General features: G+C 36.5%; 2 protein-coding genes and 1 long non-coding RNA gene across 6 annotated transcripts in view; 1 reads left to right on the top strand and 2 right to left on the bottom strand.

Annotated features, from left to right (window-relative positions):
- The window catches only part of LOC109707189 (SRSF protein kinase 1-like), a 4,821-nt gene extending 1,898 nt beyond the window's left edge, over positions 1 to 2,923 (bottom strand). Inside the window, exons 1-2 of the mRNA XM_020228314.1 lie at positions 2,533 to 2,923; positions 69 to 848 (exon numbers count right to left, since the gene is read on the bottom strand). Coding sequence (XP_020083903.1) covers positions 69 to 848; positions 2,533 to 2,718 — 966 coding nt within the window. The 5' untranslated portion in view covers positions 2,719 to 2,923. The remainder of the gene's footprint in view (positions 1 to 68; positions 849 to 2,532) is intronic.
- Positions 4,741 to 6,924, bottom strand: LOC109708065 (amino acid transporter ANTL1-like). 4 transcript variants are annotated; one of them, XM_020229655.1, is made up of 3 exons: positions 6,131 to 6,924; positions 5,460 to 6,005; positions 4,741 to 4,857 (listed from the first exon to the last, which is right to left on the bottom strand). In XM_020229655.1, the coding sequence occupies exons 1-3, from the start codon at positions 6,851 to 6,853 to the stop codon at positions 4,855 to 4,857; spliced, it is 1,272 nt and encodes a 423-aa protein (XP_020085244.1). In that variant the 5' UTR covers positions 6,854 to 6,924; the 3' UTR covers positions 4,741 to 4,854. The 4 variants fall into 4 exon arrangements, with proteins under 4 accessions (XP_020085244.1, XP_020085243.1, XP_020085241.1 ...); XM_020229654.1 differs by lacking the exon at positions 4,741 to 4,857 and having other exon boundaries at positions 5,076 to 5,922; positions 6,048 to 6,924; XM_020229652.1 differs by lacking the exon at positions 4,741 to 4,857 and having other exon boundaries at positions 5,076 to 6,005.
- Positions 15,855 to 16,876, top strand: LOC109708159. Its single transcript, XR_002215672.1, has 2 exons — positions 15,855 to 15,981; positions 16,448 to 16,876. It is a non-coding gene; the product is annotated as an uncharacterized LOC109708159 (long non-coding RNA).

Here is a 17,686-nt window from a genome sequence, read left to right as displayed (position 1 = left end):
GGTGGGTGGGTGGGGTGGCAATGCTCAGAACTTAATGGCATGATAAATGATGACAAGAATACACATACCTCGTCTTCACTGAATCCTTGACCTTCCTTGGGTGTAAACATCATATCACCAGTTGCAAGCTCATAAGCGATGCAAGCGAAAGACCAAAGATCGGCAGAAGTTGAGTATCCAGCACCGAGAACAACCTCAGGAGCCCTATACTGCCTTGTCTGTATATGATCCGTGAATTGTTTATCAACCCAACAAGCATTTCCAAAATCCACAATCTTGCATCTCAAATCTATCCCTTCCAAGTTCCTTTCCCGCAAGGAAACTCCTGCAGTCGATGATCTTCTCTCAGAGATCCTTGATACTGCCCTTTTTGCCTTCTTCTTCAGTTTTTTCTCAATTAAATTAACCACAACTCCTCCATTAGGGTTCCCCTCAGGCCTCTCAAGAATAGGTGTAAAACCAGAACGTACTGGATCCTTTGCAGGATTGATGGTCGTAACAAGAAGAACATTCTCTGGCTTCAAATCTGAATGGATTATACCAAGTTCTCTGTGCAAGTAGTCGAGGCCCACCAAGATTGAACGGCATATGTCTCTAACCCTGTTCAGTCCAATGCCTTTATAATGGTTGTACCGTATTAACCGAAGTAGACTGTCTCCAAGAAATTCAAATACGAGGCAAATATGCTGCCCATTTGGGCCGGCATGCTTGAAGTGGTCCAGCAACTGAACTATGCATTTGGAATTTGAAGGATCTTCTTTGGTTATTGCTGAAAGAAATTCAATCTCGTGAAGAGCAGCTTGAGCAAAATCTGCTGCACTTTTCTGAATTTTAAGAGCTACAAATCTCTGCAATAGGTCAAATTTTAGGTCAGAGAACAGCAGAGTTATATCACAGTACTGCACCAAGACATTTGCATTGATGACAAAAACAGAGCTAAAGTCCTACAAAGGCTAGACGTTAACCAAAACTTCATTATAGCTAGTTTGTTGTAAAGGAAATGGGCTACTGAAGTTCCTTGACGAAATAACTTTCGATGGTTCTGTTTTTTTTTCAATAATAATATATGTAGGTTGCTCAAATTATTAAACTGTCAAAATAATGTAATCTCCGAATCTGCCAAGCACATGTCTGATTCGGTTGCATATTAATGCCATCCTAAGACAATCCACTTTGATCCAATTATTCAGTAAGGGCAGATGTAGCACAAATTCCAAATTGATCTAGCAATACCAAAAAGAAATTTGAGGTTCTCTAAATAAGCCGCACAGTGAAAATAAAATTCAAATTATAAAGTTGAAACTAGTAAGCACTTCACCCATAAGAAGTTTCCACATAGTAAAATTTATATCTAAGCACCACATGAAGGCCCCAAAATATGTTGTAGTAAGCGATTAGAAAATCATACTCATCCTCAGTAGGTCCTAAGAAAAACTAAGCTGATTTAACCAAGAGTTTCACACAACGTCAGGCATCCAGACCCAGCAATCATAAGCAACATCTTTAGAAAGTCAATGGAGTAAATAGACTCGGCAGAAAGTTCTCCAAACCAGTATTCAATAAGTTGATTTCTCCACGATTCATTTATATCCTGGATAATGTATATTAATTTGCCATCACCAATTGTTTTCATATGCCCTATCTGATCTTAGAAAGAGATTGGATTTAATAAGCAGTGCCGGGGTGACTGGGATGAGTTAACTCCTAACTGTCAATAGTACGCCAAACATTTTATGAATACAAGGAATTTAATGCTCCAAAAAAATTTCTATTTGGATCACATCCGATAACACCAAGCAGTTCACCGCAAGGCTTTGATTGGAATCTAGAGCATGCTACATATACAAGATATCTGTAGCACCAAGGCTACCTTGGGTACTTGAATAATTAATAGTGGTCCAATTTAGAAGGTGTGTATCATTTTTGCGCCCCACAGAAAAGCTCTAATCTATCTTCCAAAACCAATTCATGCCTGATCAATAATGCATCAATCAAGAAAATATCCACCAAAAACATAGAAAGTTAGAAAAGGCGTGAGAAGATACAGATCTCTGCAAGCAAAGAAACAAAAAAGGAAACAGCAGTTATTAAAACCTTGTAAAGGCATAAAAAAGATAATAAAAAACAAGATCTACTGCAGCAGCAACAATAGCCAACCAACAAAGGTCAGCAACAATCACAGGCAATACAAGGGGCTGATAACTGTGATCCAATAACACTACATACCACCGAATGGGTCAAAAGGAATACAACGTAATTATATAACATATTATTACCCAGTCTTTTCATGATTATTTTGTGAGATCAACGCAATCCACACAACAATTAAATTGTTTATCCAATAAATCACGCATAAGCGACCACCGATTCAACAGAGTTTAATAAACGCAGGCAAAAGGATCGATCTGAGAATCCACGAGACTCCCAGATCGAAATCGAGTGAAATTAGGGTTAGAAAACAAAGAAACGGATCGTAAAGGGAGATAAACGACATGAGATCTAGGGCAAAAGAAGGGATCGTAGATCGAATACCTGGGATCTGGTGTCGTAGGCGAGCCACACGGTGGAGAAGTTGCCCCACCCGAGCTTCCTCTGTGCGACGTATCGCCCCCCCGCGAACTGATCCCCGACCCTCACCGCGTGGTACCCTCCCTTGCGATACGCGTCCACGCCCTCGTCCTCCTCCCCCGATCCCGACGACGACGACGAGCACGACATCGCCCTCTCTCTCTCTCTCTCCTCCCACCTCTCTCTCCTCCTCCCCCCTCTCGCTCCCTTTATATAGGCTCTCTTCGCCGAGCGTTCATCAACTCCTCTTCGATCGCTCGAGAGAGAGAGGAGACGAGGAGAAGAGGTGCATTTTCCCCTCTCTTTCTTTTGGTCCGTTGGGAATATGGAAGGGGGGGAGTAGTTAACGTGACACAATAACACGTAGGGGACCCGTTGGGTGGTGCGGTTTTTAGGTGTCGTGGAGTCGTTCCCAAGACCTGGTCTACCGGACCCACCAATTAAATCTGCGCATTGAAAAAATAGTAAAAAAATGTAAAACAAATAGAAAATTTTTCTGGGCCTATGGGCCTATCTTTATAAGAAAAATGATGGGAAATTTATGGGCTTAAACATCGACCGGCCCAAGAGAACAACAACGCTAAGAGCCTAAGACCTTGCTTTTGTATTTCGCAAATTTTAAAATATATACAGGGAGTCGAATTAGCTAGGCTGGTAGGTATATAAGCATAGGTTCATTAGGTTCTACATCATCTTACAAATTATTATTTAGATTTGCATTGCTATCGATGGACGATTAAAGTTTGGCGGGATAGCCATTTTGTAATTTTCGTATCGTTTCGAATGGGGCTCGGCTCCTTCGAAAGCCGTGCCGGATGGGCTACGGTCTCTGGACTACGGATCTCCCAAAACTCGAACCTGGCTCTCAAATTTAGTTGCGAGTTGCTGAGATGTGATCTGCAGCGCAAGTTATAAATAATAATTAGTTTCTTATGTATTATTATTATTATTTTTTTTTATTAAACTGCTGTAGCGGCATTCGATTTTTTTCTATTATTGTTGGTTTTTACAACTGCTTGATACTGACATAACGATATATTTTTATTATAATTTTCTAAAATTTTATTCAGAAATTGTAGGTTTTTATGTTTTTAGCTGAACACGCTGGGCCTGTGGTGGGTTCAATTTCAATTTGTCTGGTTCATGTTGGGTCTGGGCCTGCACTGCATGAACTCGTTTTGAGGTTCGTAGGCTTTGTTTCAGAAACTGGAGTACGATTATTGGGCCAGTTGGGAGTGGAGCGGTGTACAATTAGATTACCTACTCTCTCGGGCTGGTACAGCTAATCATATACGCTTACGTCTCATTATCTACGACTCTTCTTTCCCTTTCTCTATCATCTTGTTTATTTATTTATTGATATTCATTATTCATTTCTAAATAAGTGTTTCAGCATATGCAATCCTTCTAAAACAGGTTGCCTACTCCAAATGGCAGCGATTAAATACAACCACATTCTGCATTGACGGGAGTGGGGAATGGAAAAGGACAATACTATCTGTATACGCCAAAATAAGTATAATTTTAACACTCTTTTCATTGAAAGACTTATTTTTTTAACATTTGCCTTGTAAGATTTATATTTTTGTAGATTAAAAATCAAAAAAATTGTCTAAATCTGTACTTGAGCAGCGATGTGTAAGTAGCATTTCTCTGTTGAAAAATAGCAGGACTCGAGAATGATACTAGTAGTAGTCATCTTTGCTCCCATCTCTCTGTGCAAGAGATGTTTGTTTCAAATTTCCCTTCAACTTTATCCAATCAAAGTGGTTTCCGCCCAATCCTTTTTCAGTGCTTAAATCTTGACAATTAAATCACGTGAAAGAAACACCAACAAACTAAATTTGACACTTTAATAATTTAGAAAACATCTTATAATTAAATAATAATAGCAGAACAAAATTTCGATTCATAATGCAGGCGAAGTTATAATCGGCTGAGATTAGATTCTTCTCAGTTTGGGCCGTAAATGACATTATTAGAGTGAAAGAAATGTTCACAATTCAACAAAACCCCATCATAATCGAATTAATTTTGTAACTAGCTTATAATTTCATGATGAACATCTTTGTAATTTGCAACATTGCAAACAGGCTTTCCCGACAAACTAAAAGAGCCACTTTACAACGAAAATCTCCAATTACAGAGAGAGAAAACACAAACTCCAAATCAGGCCATGCAAATAAACTTAAGGGAATTATTCTCGCAATAAAACACTCTTGTCCAGCCAGATAAGGCCACATGTGATAAGGCTCCCACAAAATTTGGCACCAGAAATGTCTCCATTCACTAAAAAAGAAAAAAAAAAAAGAAAAAAGAAAAAAGGTAAACAAGCCGTTTCTTCAATTAGAATTCTCGGTTCCTGAGATTTGCTCCAACTTAAAGAGACTTACTTAAATATAACTAACCATAACAAAATCCACACTTACAAAATCCCCAGAGATGAATGCATTTCGATCAAAGCATCATTAAAAGATACATATATAACAAGATAGACCTTTACCACGTTTTTTGTTTAATTTTTTTAAAACAAAGATCATCCATTTCATGCAAAAAAGAAACAAGAATAAAAATGTCATACGGGATCAAATCCCAGTCCCAGTTCTTTTTTCCATTATTGCCGAGTTCACACCAATATCTCAGAATACAAACAGGTCGAGAAAAAAAAATAATTCATCCAACTCAACTCAACTCAACGTGCGTGTGATTAATTTCTATCCATCCCCTCTATTTCAACTATGTATATATTCTGTATTAATTGAAATCGGGATGATGATGATGATGCACTCCCCTCGATCACTCCATTCTCCTCAGAGTTTACTTTACTTTACGACGGACGGCATCGGGCGAGAAGAAGAAGAAGAAGAAGAAGAAAGAGATTAGGATGAGACCTCGGGCGAGAATAAGATCTGGGAGAGCGAGGACCACGTCCCGGAGACGGCGAGGACGATGCCGAGGACGACGACGGCGACGTCGGCGGCGACCCCGGGCCAGCCCATGTCGGGGCCCAGCACCTTGAGGTGGAAGGCGGCGGGGAGCACGAAGCCGAGGACGACGCAGACGCTGCTGCCGACGAGGGAGAGGAAGTCGGCGAAGTTGGGGACGGCGACGGCGGCGGCGCTGACGGCGGCGACGAGGGCCCAGCGCAGCCACCAGCAGTAGCGGTTGCCGCAGGCCCAGCGCTCGGCGACCTCGTAGACGGGGTTCATCATGACGGGCATGGTGAAGAAGAGGTTGACGCAGAGGCCGACCTGGACGAGCACGGTGAGCCAGCCGGGGCCGAGGTTGGTGGTGATGATGTCGCGGGTGTCGTCGCCGAAGGCGAGGTAGCCGAGGGCGCCGAAGAGGCCGTACATGGCGGCGATGAAGGCCATGGAGAGGGCGAGGGCGCGGCCGAAGCGGGGCTTGTCGGCGGCCTCGGCCTCGAGGGGGAGCACCATGCCGATGCCCTCGAAGGCGTAGACGGCGACGCCGACNACATGGCGGCGATGAAGGCCATGGAGAGGGCGAGGGCGCGGCCGAAGCGGGGCTTGTCGGCGGCCTCGGCCTCGAGGGGGAGCACCATGCCGATGCCCTCGAAGGCGTAGACGGCGACACCGACGCCGTAGAGGAGCGCGGCGGGGGAGCCGCAGGCGCGCACGGGCGGGGGCGCCGAGGCGAGCACGGAGAGGTCCTGGCCGAGGACGACGCCCATGGCGCCGAGGTCGACGAGGTCGGCGAAGATGCTGATGGGGGCGAGGAGGGTGAGGGATCTGACGGAGTTGAGGGCGAGCTGGAAGGGGAGCATGGCGAGGACGAAGGAGGGCTTGGGGAGGGAGGGGAGGAGGTGGGCGAGCGAGTTGCAGATGAAGATGAGGTAGCCCACGCAGAAGCCGGCCTGGCTGAGCACGATCATGGAGTCCACGGCCAGCCGGCCCAGCGGCCCGGACACGGCCATGCCGAGGTCGCCGAAGGAGGCGATCTTGCAGGGCTCGAGGCGGCGCCGCGTGCGCACCAGCAGCATCATGCAGTGGAACGTCAGCGCCGCCACGCCCAGCAGCACCGCCAGCCCCGCCGCCCACCCCGTCCGCATGAACGTGTAGGGCAACCCCAGCACCCCGGCCCCCACGATCGCGATGAACACGTTCGCGAACGTCTTCGGCTGCGACGACAGATGCCGCCCCTTCCCCTGCCCCTGCTGCTGCGGCCCCGCCCCGTGCAGCGGCAGGAGCAGGGGGCTCTCCCCCGCCGCCTCGTCCAGGGCGTGGGAGGAGGAGCTCACCTCCTTCTCGAACACCCCCACCATGGCCGAGTCCTCTTCGATCGATCTCCTCGAACCCCCCCGCTCCCTCTCTCTCTCTCTCTCTCTCTCTCTCTCTCCCTCGATCAAAAGCAACCAATTCGCCCCCTCTAACGTTGAAGGAGGGAGAGAAAATGGGAAAAAGGGTCTACGAGTGTTGTATTGAATTGAATTGAATTTCCTTTTTCTCTCTCTCTCTCTCTTTGGGGGATTGGAATGGAGAAGGGATTGGGTGGTGTGGGATTCGCTGATGTTGCATTATTATAAGGAAAGGAAATGGTGGAGAAACTGCTCGCAGGCCCCCCCCCCACCCTCCTCGCCTGTGGCTACGTTTTTTTTGCTGTTTAACTTAAAATTTGATAAATTATTGAATTGGTAAAATTATAATGAATAAACTCGCTACAATATCTTGTCCATTGTTTTCAAATTATTGATGTAGAAAATTTAAACTTAATTCTATACACATATTGGAAAAAAAGTTAAACAAATCAGTGTATCTGTCTAATATGACAAATATATATATATACTTTTTATTATATATATATATAATTATGAACCAAAATATTTTTAACTTAATTTTTAAACTAAATTTAAATATTATTCATTTAGTTAAGCGTGTTCTTAATTACATTTTTTTTGTTATTATTTACGTAATAATAATTACGTCGCTGGTGTGGGCCCACGTGGAAGCTTCGCGCGCTTTGTGGGGGTGAGGGGCGCGTACAAGTGTTGTAATCGGTACACACTCTAATCTTTGCTGTTCTTTGATTTGTTATATATACGCATGAGAGTCGGACTCTTTTATAAGATACAGCTTACTAAATATCTTTTGACTTATCTCACTCACTTCTTATTCAAGTTGTTTAGCCCGCTACAGGTTTTTGAAATTAAAACTATATTTTTATTATAAAATACATATTCATATCTTTTCTTTTAAATTTAGTATACAAAAATTTTAATAAATAAATAAATGTTAATCATAGGAAGTCGAGAATATATAATTCTATGCTTATATTATAGCATATTGGTGTAGTAATTAGTAGTATTGCTACTTGGAAATAAAGTTTAATGGCATCATTTGGTAACTGTCCTTTATCAGTTTTTTCTAAATTTTAGCTTTTTTTCGTTATTGTTATTAGATTCTCAATATTTATATTTTTGTACCAATTAGGTTACAACCATCTAAGTTTTTGTTAATAATTATGAAATAAATATGTTACATCAACTTTAGAAAACTTATGTCTTTTCGTACACATCACAGTCGTAGTTCCAACGCCTCAAGTCAATATCAATATCTGCGTGGAGTCTTTAAAAGTTTTGGAAAAAATTTGGTGGTATGTGATGATAAATAATTCAAAATGTCAGGTATTCTTAAATAGAAAATAAGTATCATATGCCAGGTTCAGATAATTTTAGAAATTATAAGATTGAGCTTGACGCAAAGAACACACATATGGAAGAAAAAGTTGTGGGCCAAAAAAAAAAAAAAAAAAAGTTATGAATCAACAGTATAATCAATTTTAAAAATTAAAAAATTATTTGAAAAAAAATTAAAGATCAAAATAAAAAATAAAGGAAAGATTTTAGACCAACGGTGAAATTAATCATTGAAATAATTGATGTGGTACAATAATTACTTATCATTGCACGTGACTAATATAAAACCTTTTATGTTAACTAATCATATAAACAGATTCATTGTATTTTAATTTTTACTGAATGAGTTTAATTAGATTTTACTAAATTTGATTCACCTCACTTATTTTTCTTTAACAACTACTACCGAGTTGTAACGACAATTTAATCTAAGTTTCGTTCCAATAAATTTGTTATTCTGGTCTTACCTTATATATTGAATCATCCTTGAGTTTATATTGGTTGAAATTTTCAATTCCCTGGTCGGAATATTCTCATGAACCTAGTTATCCACTTAATTATTGTATTAAACAATATAATATTTTTATCATATACATAAGCAAATCAGCCAATCAGAGATAATTATGTTAACTATATAAAGGAGACATCATCAATATCCTGTTTCGTCTTGTTTATTTGTCCTGATATACATGAATGATAAATTATTGCATATGAAGATTTTTTTTTTAAAAAAAATGTGAATGAAAGCCCAAGACATATTATCACACATCTTATTTCTAGGTATTTTATTTTTTTATTATGTCGAATATTTGTAAGTGTTAATCAACTATCACAAAAACACGTGACGCTAGAAATGCCGCACGCATCATTCTTAAGAGCCCAACCATAACGCTCATAAGTTTCGACTTGACTTAATCTATCTGGAGTACGTTAGACCTATTATTGTGCCTCTTATTGTTGTGGCTTTTACCCTCTTTTTTTTTTTTTTTTTTTTTTTTTTGAGAGAGAGAGAGATAGATAGCACGCTACCCGCTTCGTTTATTTCATTAAGAAATAAACTTAGCTGGAAATGTGAATCAACTAGGATTCGAACTTGGAATCTCGGGTACCAACCACCAAGCCCTTCGCCACTTGCTCTAGGATTCGAACTTGTGGCTTTTACCGTTAGGTTTTTTATAGACTACGGTTCTACTGAATTTATTAGGTTCATCTAATTCAACTTATTAGTCTTCTGGGTCTGTTATCACGAGTTAAAAAATTTGAACTATTTTAGCCCAATAATAAATAGCCGACAAAATAATTTTTTTTTTTTTTTTAGAGATATGTAGCACGCTACCCGCTTCGTTTATTTCATTTAGAAATAAACTTAGCCAGAAATGTGGATCAACTAGGATTCAAACTTAGGTCTCGAGTACCAAAATAAAACATTAAAGCATCCAAATATGAGTTTTGCTTTAATAAATTAGCGACTCATTTTCCTACTTAACTACTTCATGGTTAATATTCTATGAATCTTCATATAAAACTATGATGAAATATAAGTACATCAAACCAGGAATATTTAGATTTTTTTTCTTGTGTTTACCGAGTGCATTTAACTAAAATTACGGAATTAAAATATTACGGATCATATCAATTCCTCAAATTGTTCAGGAATTTTAAAGGGGACACATTGTTCACGAGGAGGAATTATTACTTGAAATTGGTCAATCATGTCACCTCTACAACGGAGTAGGCAAGATGTATCACACTCCCTAGCTAAGTTTTTTATTATTATTATTTATAATTTTTAATCTTAATTTTTTCACAATTAAGCTGCTTTATTTTTAGCGAAAAACTATTTATCAGAAGAATTTTTTACGCCGAAACATTATACACACTGTTTTATCAAAAAAAAAATTTAGAAAAAAAATATTTTTACTGATAAGCTTTAGCCTTTTTTATTTTTTTTTGATAAACCCATCAATTAAGCAATATATGATATATCTGCACCTCTGATTTTCTAACCTGGAACAGGCCAATGCACCATTTATTTATTATGATGGTGATAACATTATCGCGATGCACGCGTCCTGTTATAATTTTTCATTCTCTAATATTTTTTCTTTTTGTTGTTTTTATTCTAATAGTTGAATGTTTTTAATTTGATTTTTTAATTTGATTTTTCCTGGTCCAGGTTGTAATTTTCTGTAATTGTGAAAGAGAAAGATGTGACAGGTGCATGTTCATCCAATACGAATGTGAGTTTAACCTATTCAATTTGGATTTTACATAATCTGCAGAACAAGTTATCAGAAAAGCTATGTGTTTTCTAAAAATGTTATTTATTTACTTGTTAATATATTAATGATTTTATATGATATTTTTTGAGTATCTATCTTAACCAATCAAATTTTTTAAATTTATAATTTTTACACATAACGAGTTAACGACCAGTAGCGATCCTAATCAGGATCTCTTTACAGGCCAATGTTCTTTCAGAAAAATAGTTTTATTTGTTTTTTTTCCCCACTATTTACAATCATTATCTATGAATTATAATTTTTTTGAAATATGAATTCAAATCTAAAATATGTTTAGTTCTCGAAGCACATGTTCTTATGCTGTTAACACTCCAAACAATATTTTAGAAACTACTGTTTAGATGATTTATAAAAGTATATATCAATCACCATTATAAGCTATTAAATTTGCTATTATAAGTTGGAAAATCTCCAATCATATTTATTTATTAGAGGGGAACACCTTTGAAATAATTATTATTTTCTAAAAATTTAAGCTATTAAAGCATTATTTTGGGCTCAAAATCTCTTATTTTATACCACGTGAGATGCTGTAAAATTACTACTTTAAATTGTCACAAATTTATATATTTCTAGCAAAATTAATCCCATAGCATGTAATAATAATGTTAGTGTTTCCTGTTTATAATATTTATGATAACATTAGTTATCTTATGACCAGTATATTTCATGGACATAAGGTGCATATGATTACTTAATTATGAGAGTTACGGATAAAATTTAATTCAGTTCCTCTATCAATAGAGGGTTTCAACGCATGTTGAGAACAAATATGCATGGTCATTGGTGACTAAGTCCAGGTCAAACACAGTTTTGTTTTAAGACATTTTTTTTTATTGGAAAACCCATTTTTGTTGAAATAATAAAATTGAGAAAAGAAAAATGAATAGGAAGCCACTAGAAGGAAAAAAGAAAAACATGGCACGCAACTTATATTTTATTTATTTGTGCAACATGTCACATATATATCGTTTTGTTTCTGTTGAGAATTTCAATTATTCATATATCACTCGGCAATGAAATGAACAGAAAAGGAAATCAAATTTTCATTTCTGAGCGTTTTCTTTGTTGGCTTAAATGGGATAGCATTCTGTGTCATGGCGGGAGGTCGGATTGGATCGAGTCATGTTCGAAATGGCGTAAGGTTGGGTGGGCCGAGTCATGTTCGAAGTGGCGTGAGACTGATTGGGCCAAGTCACAATCGAAATCTATGGGTACTGTATCTGTACGTTTTAAATGAATTGGTTGTATATTTCTAACAGGTCGAGCATTTGGGATTAATGGTTAGCACCAACGATTCGACAAGTGGTATTAAAGCTTACTTCAAGTACTGGAGGAGAGATTATTGGTTTAAATGGGCAAGCATCTCGTCTTATGGCGGGAGGCCGGGTTGGGCCGAGTCATGTTTGAAGTTGCGTGAAGCTGGTTGGGCCGAGTTAGAATTGAGACACATGAATATTATATCTGTATGATTTAAATGAGTTTGTTGCATATTTCTATTTGCTCGAATTTTTAGAATTAATGGTTGGCGCTAACAATCCAACATTTTTTTCCCATAAACAATTGTTGGTTGAAATAATTTCGGCTAAGCTTTGTTTGTTTTGTTCGCGGTCACCAAAGCAATTTTTTTTCCTTTTTCAATGTTTAAAACATAATTATTGAATAATGAATGGTGTATGTATACACTGTATAGGTCTCAAATTAGAATTTTGGGTTATATACTAGAGTCCGACTACTATGCTATCTATAGTATCAAGCTTTTTGTACTATCGAGTTTTTTGCCGTTAAATCTACTCTTTGATTATTTCCATCCGTTAGATCATACTATTTAACCAACCACTTACTAAACCCTAGAAAATCATTATCATCCTAACCGAATATTTTTTTCATCCAATGGTCGAAACTCGATAGTATCAAGCACTTGGTACTATCCATACTATAGTAACATAATTCTATATACTATTAGGATTTTTTACTATAAGATTGTTTAATGGGCGATGCTAAGTATCCACCGTCAAAATAATGGGCCGGGCTAGGCTGGATTTGGGCCTGGGCTAAACAATAAGACTCAAATTGATTACTAGAGTTTATTCTGAAAAGAAAAAGAAGAAGAAATGGTTAATGAAGTTTCTAAATCAAGTGGATCTTGTACCCTTAACAGAATGATAATTGATAAATAATTTTTTTTGAAAAAACAGTAACGACGATCCTCTATACGAGAATATTTTATCGGTCTTCATTACGTAGTTGGCACGAATCTCAAAGTTACATGAGCGACAACAAATTGTACCAAAACCAGAAAAGACTAATGGGCCGTATCTGGGCCCAACAAAGTCGGGGGTTTGGTGGATTGGGCCGTTGATGGCAAAGGGCCAGAACCGTGTATTGTGGGATGAGTTGATTTTGTATGTATACTTATGGAGAGATGTACTAAATCTGATTATTTACCGGCAAAAATATACGGAATTATATGAACTCTGAATCATTTTAAGTTGGCTATCTGACCTTTCATAATATTATTTTACTATTCAATCTTTTAATTTATTTAATTTACGTTAATGAACAGCGCTTCAATTTCAAAATTTATACTAATTACTTGTTTAAATAAATTTACTGTAGTGATAAGATGAGTATACTAACTAAACCAGTAAAGATAAACGATATATTTAAATTTTAAAATTAAAGTATCGTTGACTGATTTAAATTAAACAAAATGAAAGATTGAATAATAAAATTAAGTTTTAAAAGGTTAGATATTTGACTCAAAACGTGCTAGAGCTCAGATAAATTTTATGTGCTTTTTATCTTATTCAAATTAAACATTCGAATTTTTAAAGCTTTAAAATATAAAAGTGAGTGGATTTGAACATTACTTTTAGAAACAGGGACCGCTGGGTTGGTGAAGATGTTCCACCAGATTAAGTAAATGAATTACATCATGAAGCACAGTTGTCAGTTGCCCCACCCACTTTATAGTGATAATTAAGAATTAAGATTGCCCATCACACTTTAATGCAATGCACTTCCCCGCCCATTGTCTTTTTTCCATCACTCTTTAATGCAATGCACTTCCCTCGTAACTTCTACACCTGCTGCTACTAACCATCCCAGCGAAAGTGACAAAGAGTTTGGTGGTTGATATTCGAGATTTCAAGTTTGAATTCTAGTTGATTCATATTTTCAGCTAACTTTATTTCTATACAAAGTAAATGAAGCGAGTAGTATGCTAGGGGTGTAAACGAGCCGAACACGAGTGAGCCGGGGCCGGCTCATGTTCGGCTCGTTTATTAAACAAGCTGACTTGTTAAAATATCAAACCGAAAAATTTAGCTCGCGTTCGGCTCGTTTATTAACGAGCCGAACATGAGCTGTCTCACAAACTGGCCAATGAACAATAAATTAAAAAGATTAGATTGAATATATATAAAAAATAAATATATAAAATTTATCTATTAATCTTTGATCTAATAGTTGAAACTTTACATATAAATGAGTCTTTTTATAATTGAGTTTGCCTTTATATTTTTATTTTGCTAAAAAATAAATAATAAAAATATATATTATATATAATTATTTATTTATATATAAATATAAATTAAATAAATTATATAAATATAAAATATATATATTCGAGCCGTTATCGAGCCGAACACAAGCGAGCTGATCCCAGCTCGTGTTCGGCTCATTTACTAAACGAGGATTCGATCTCAAGCTCATTTCGAGCTGAACACAAGCTGGCTCACGAACAGTGAGCTGGATTGTCACTCCTAATGCTATCTATTTCCAAAAAAAAAAAAAAATCTTCTACACCTGCTCACCGAGCTTCTCCGTACATTAATTTAGCATTTTTTACTTTTCAATTTTTTTTGAATGAATTTCATGCAGCTCATCATAAACATATCGAATAGTAAATATACTTTTATAAATTTTAATTTTTATATTTATTTTTATAAAATTTTAATAATATTTATTTTTTTTTTAATTTGTTATTGTTGGAGCACGATTTATTTTTTAATAAAAGATAAGTAGAATTATATTTTTTCCATCACAAATATATTCCTTCAAAAATTCTAGCTATTAGAATTATATAAAAATATCTTTATAAAACTTTTCAACGTTCATCTTTTTTTTTTCTACAATCACAAATAATATAAAAGAGGCAAAAAGAATAATTTATTTTATTTACTAATTAGGAATAAATATTTCATCTATGACTACTATATTTTCTAACAGATCGTAATAGCGAGGATATGTTTAAAAATATTAAATTTTTTGTAGAAATAAATATAAAAAATTAAACTTTGCAGGAATATCTCTGCTATTCAATATATTTATAGTAAGCTATATGCAATTAACTTTTTTTTTTTTTTTACATTCAGTTTTAGAAAGCAAAACAGGTTTTAATTCTTCCTTTAAAAACAAGGTTGGCAAACTAGTTGAGCAACAGAATAATGAGTGGTGCGGATAAAAAAGTATTTCAACTTCTCATCAATACTTTTTATATTTTTCTAGATATTTATTTTATATAAAATAATATAAGAACGAATGATGGATTGCATATAATTATTGCATTTAAAATATTTATTTGATAACAAAAATAAATTTTTTAAAAAATAACCTGATTTGCTCCTACGTTTTTTAATAAATTATTATTTATCACTTGACTGGAATGAATTATAGATCAACCAACAATAATAATAAAGAAAAATCCTCGGGCTGATATTTCAAAGTACATATAATTAGTGTTAAAAAAAAAGAAAAATAAAAAACGGTGCTAAACAACCACGAGTTCAACCTCAATTTCACAGTAATATCCTTTTCTTTCCCCTACGAGGCATTTTAATTAACCTGTGTCGGTATACAAAGCTTGTAAAAGGCCAAAAGTGAAATCACGAGAAATTAATTAATTGTAGTGACATGCCGACACTCCCCTTGTGTTATCATGTCCCATTAAATAACTGAACCTATATATGTCTCGCTCAAATTAATCCAAGTTTAATCTAAGTTTATTAATTTGTTATTTGCAAAAAGTAAGATAAATTATTAATTATACTTTGAGAATTAACATTCTAAGATGTCAATAGCAATATTAGTGGTTTATTATATGATAATATTTAATTGTAATAATTAATTGTTTACAATTACATGCAATGACCATCTTGTTCGTATGTATATATTGATTAAAACTGTTAATGTTTTGAACACTAGCACATTGGCATCCTAACGTACTTTCACGGTGGTTACGGTTAGGTGCCAATCATTTATTCGTCAACCAAATATATATATATATATATTTTCTTTTTTTAGGCTATAAATAGTGTGAGCAACTCCATTCTCATCAAAACCGTTGATTACTGAGCTAGCTAAGCAGCATCAAGGAAGAGTGGAGAGGCGCCATGAGAAAGAGTGTTCTTCTTCTCCTCATACTCGTCTCCCTCTTCTTCTTTGCTTCTCGTGAGTCTCTCTCTTTTTCTCTCTAATGTTTAGAGACAAGTGTAAACATTTTTCATACTAGGCAATTAATTTCCCACCAAGTGACCAAAAGAGCATAGTGATCATATTATGATCACGAAAGTACGTAGGAAAAACTTTCATGGTATACATATTTAGTGGACGAGACATGCATCACACTGCTGTGATGAATCAGTCTACTAGCTCGAATCTCAAAGCAACAGGAACGACATTAATCTCCGTCGTCTCTTACGTACACGAGATTCGTGTTATTATTAGTGTTAAATGATGTTCAACTACTCTGGAAAAAGAATATGAACGAAATGAATAGCCTGCAATATATATTATTCCCTCTCTCTCTCAAAAAAAAAAAAAAAAGTGTTCAACTGAGTACTATGAAGTTGTTATACTTGTGATTAACTATGACATGCATGCATGCATGTGCTCGTGTACGCACGTGCGAACGCAGGGGAGAAGGCGATGGTGGAGGGTCGCACGTGCGAGTCGGCGAGCTCTCACTTCAAAGGGCTGTGCGCGAGGAGCAGCAACTGCGCGAGCGTGTGCCAGGGCGAGGGCTTCCCCGACGGCGGCTGCGAGGGGGTCCGGCGCCGCTGCATGTGCAAGAAGCCTTGTTGATTACTTAATTGTTAATTATGATGTAATAATCACCAGCTAATTAATTAAGTTCACTTTTAGTTAATTAGCTGCCGCCATGATCATCTTCTTGATCATGATCGAAATTAGAGAAGTTTAAGATGGATCACATCTCTCCCCTCCTTAATTGAAGCTACGTACGTACCATGCATGCACCAGTACTGTCCTGTAATGATGCTTAATGATCAACTGTAAACTACCAACTTAATTTAAGCTTATCTGTCTTTGAATGCTAGTTTTATCAGTAAGTTTCTTTTCAATAATACTTTATATAATACACTAAAATATATATTATTTTTGGAAAGTTTAAATGTGGGCAAGGTTATATGTGTGTGTGTGAACATTAAACATAAAATTATTTTGGATTGAGGGTGTTGGACTTATTGAACATTCAATAATTTTAATGAAAACATAAAATTATTATATTCATTCGGAAGGGTATAACTGAACGAAATTGAATTTGAAAATGCCGTTGCGTTTCACAGGAAATTCCAAACCCTTCGCTGAAGTGAAGCCCATTAACTCTTTTTTTTTTCCATACAATTTCGTCTGTCCTATCCGTCTAATTCTTCTTAATGTCAAATTAAGATCTCTATATAAAAGTATGTTGAATAAAAATGTAAGAAATATTGTTCTTTAGCGCGCAGCTTAATCTTTTAGAGTAAAATATGGTACCATATTATTGCATATTATTATCTGGTCCAGATGAGTCGAGAAAAAATGATATAATATAAAAAAGCCCAACAAAGTAACATCACATGGCACGTGCGGTAGCCCCAATATGAGCCCATGGGCCACACCCAGGCCCAGTCCACTGATAGGCGCATAAATATAATTCAATTTTGTCTTTGCTGCTATGAGGACAAAACCAAGGATTGATTTCATAATTCGAAATATTAATTTAATTTCTAAAATTTAAATTTAAATTTAAATTTATAATTTGAATTTACAAATTAAACTAAAAATTAAATACAGAACTAAATTCAAAATCGGCCCATATATCTCGGTTTCGTAGTGCAACTTTACTTGGGAATCCAACACAGGACACTGATGA

The sequence above is a fragment of the Ananas comosus genome, linkage group 3, assembly GCF_001540865.1.
Source record: "Ananas comosus cultivar F153 linkage group 3, ASM154086v1, whole genome shotgun sequence".
NCBI lineage: Eukaryota > Viridiplantae > Streptophyta > Magnoliopsida > Poales > Bromeliaceae > Ananas > Ananas comosus.
This window is presented reverse-complemented; position numbering and strand designations above follow the sequence as displayed.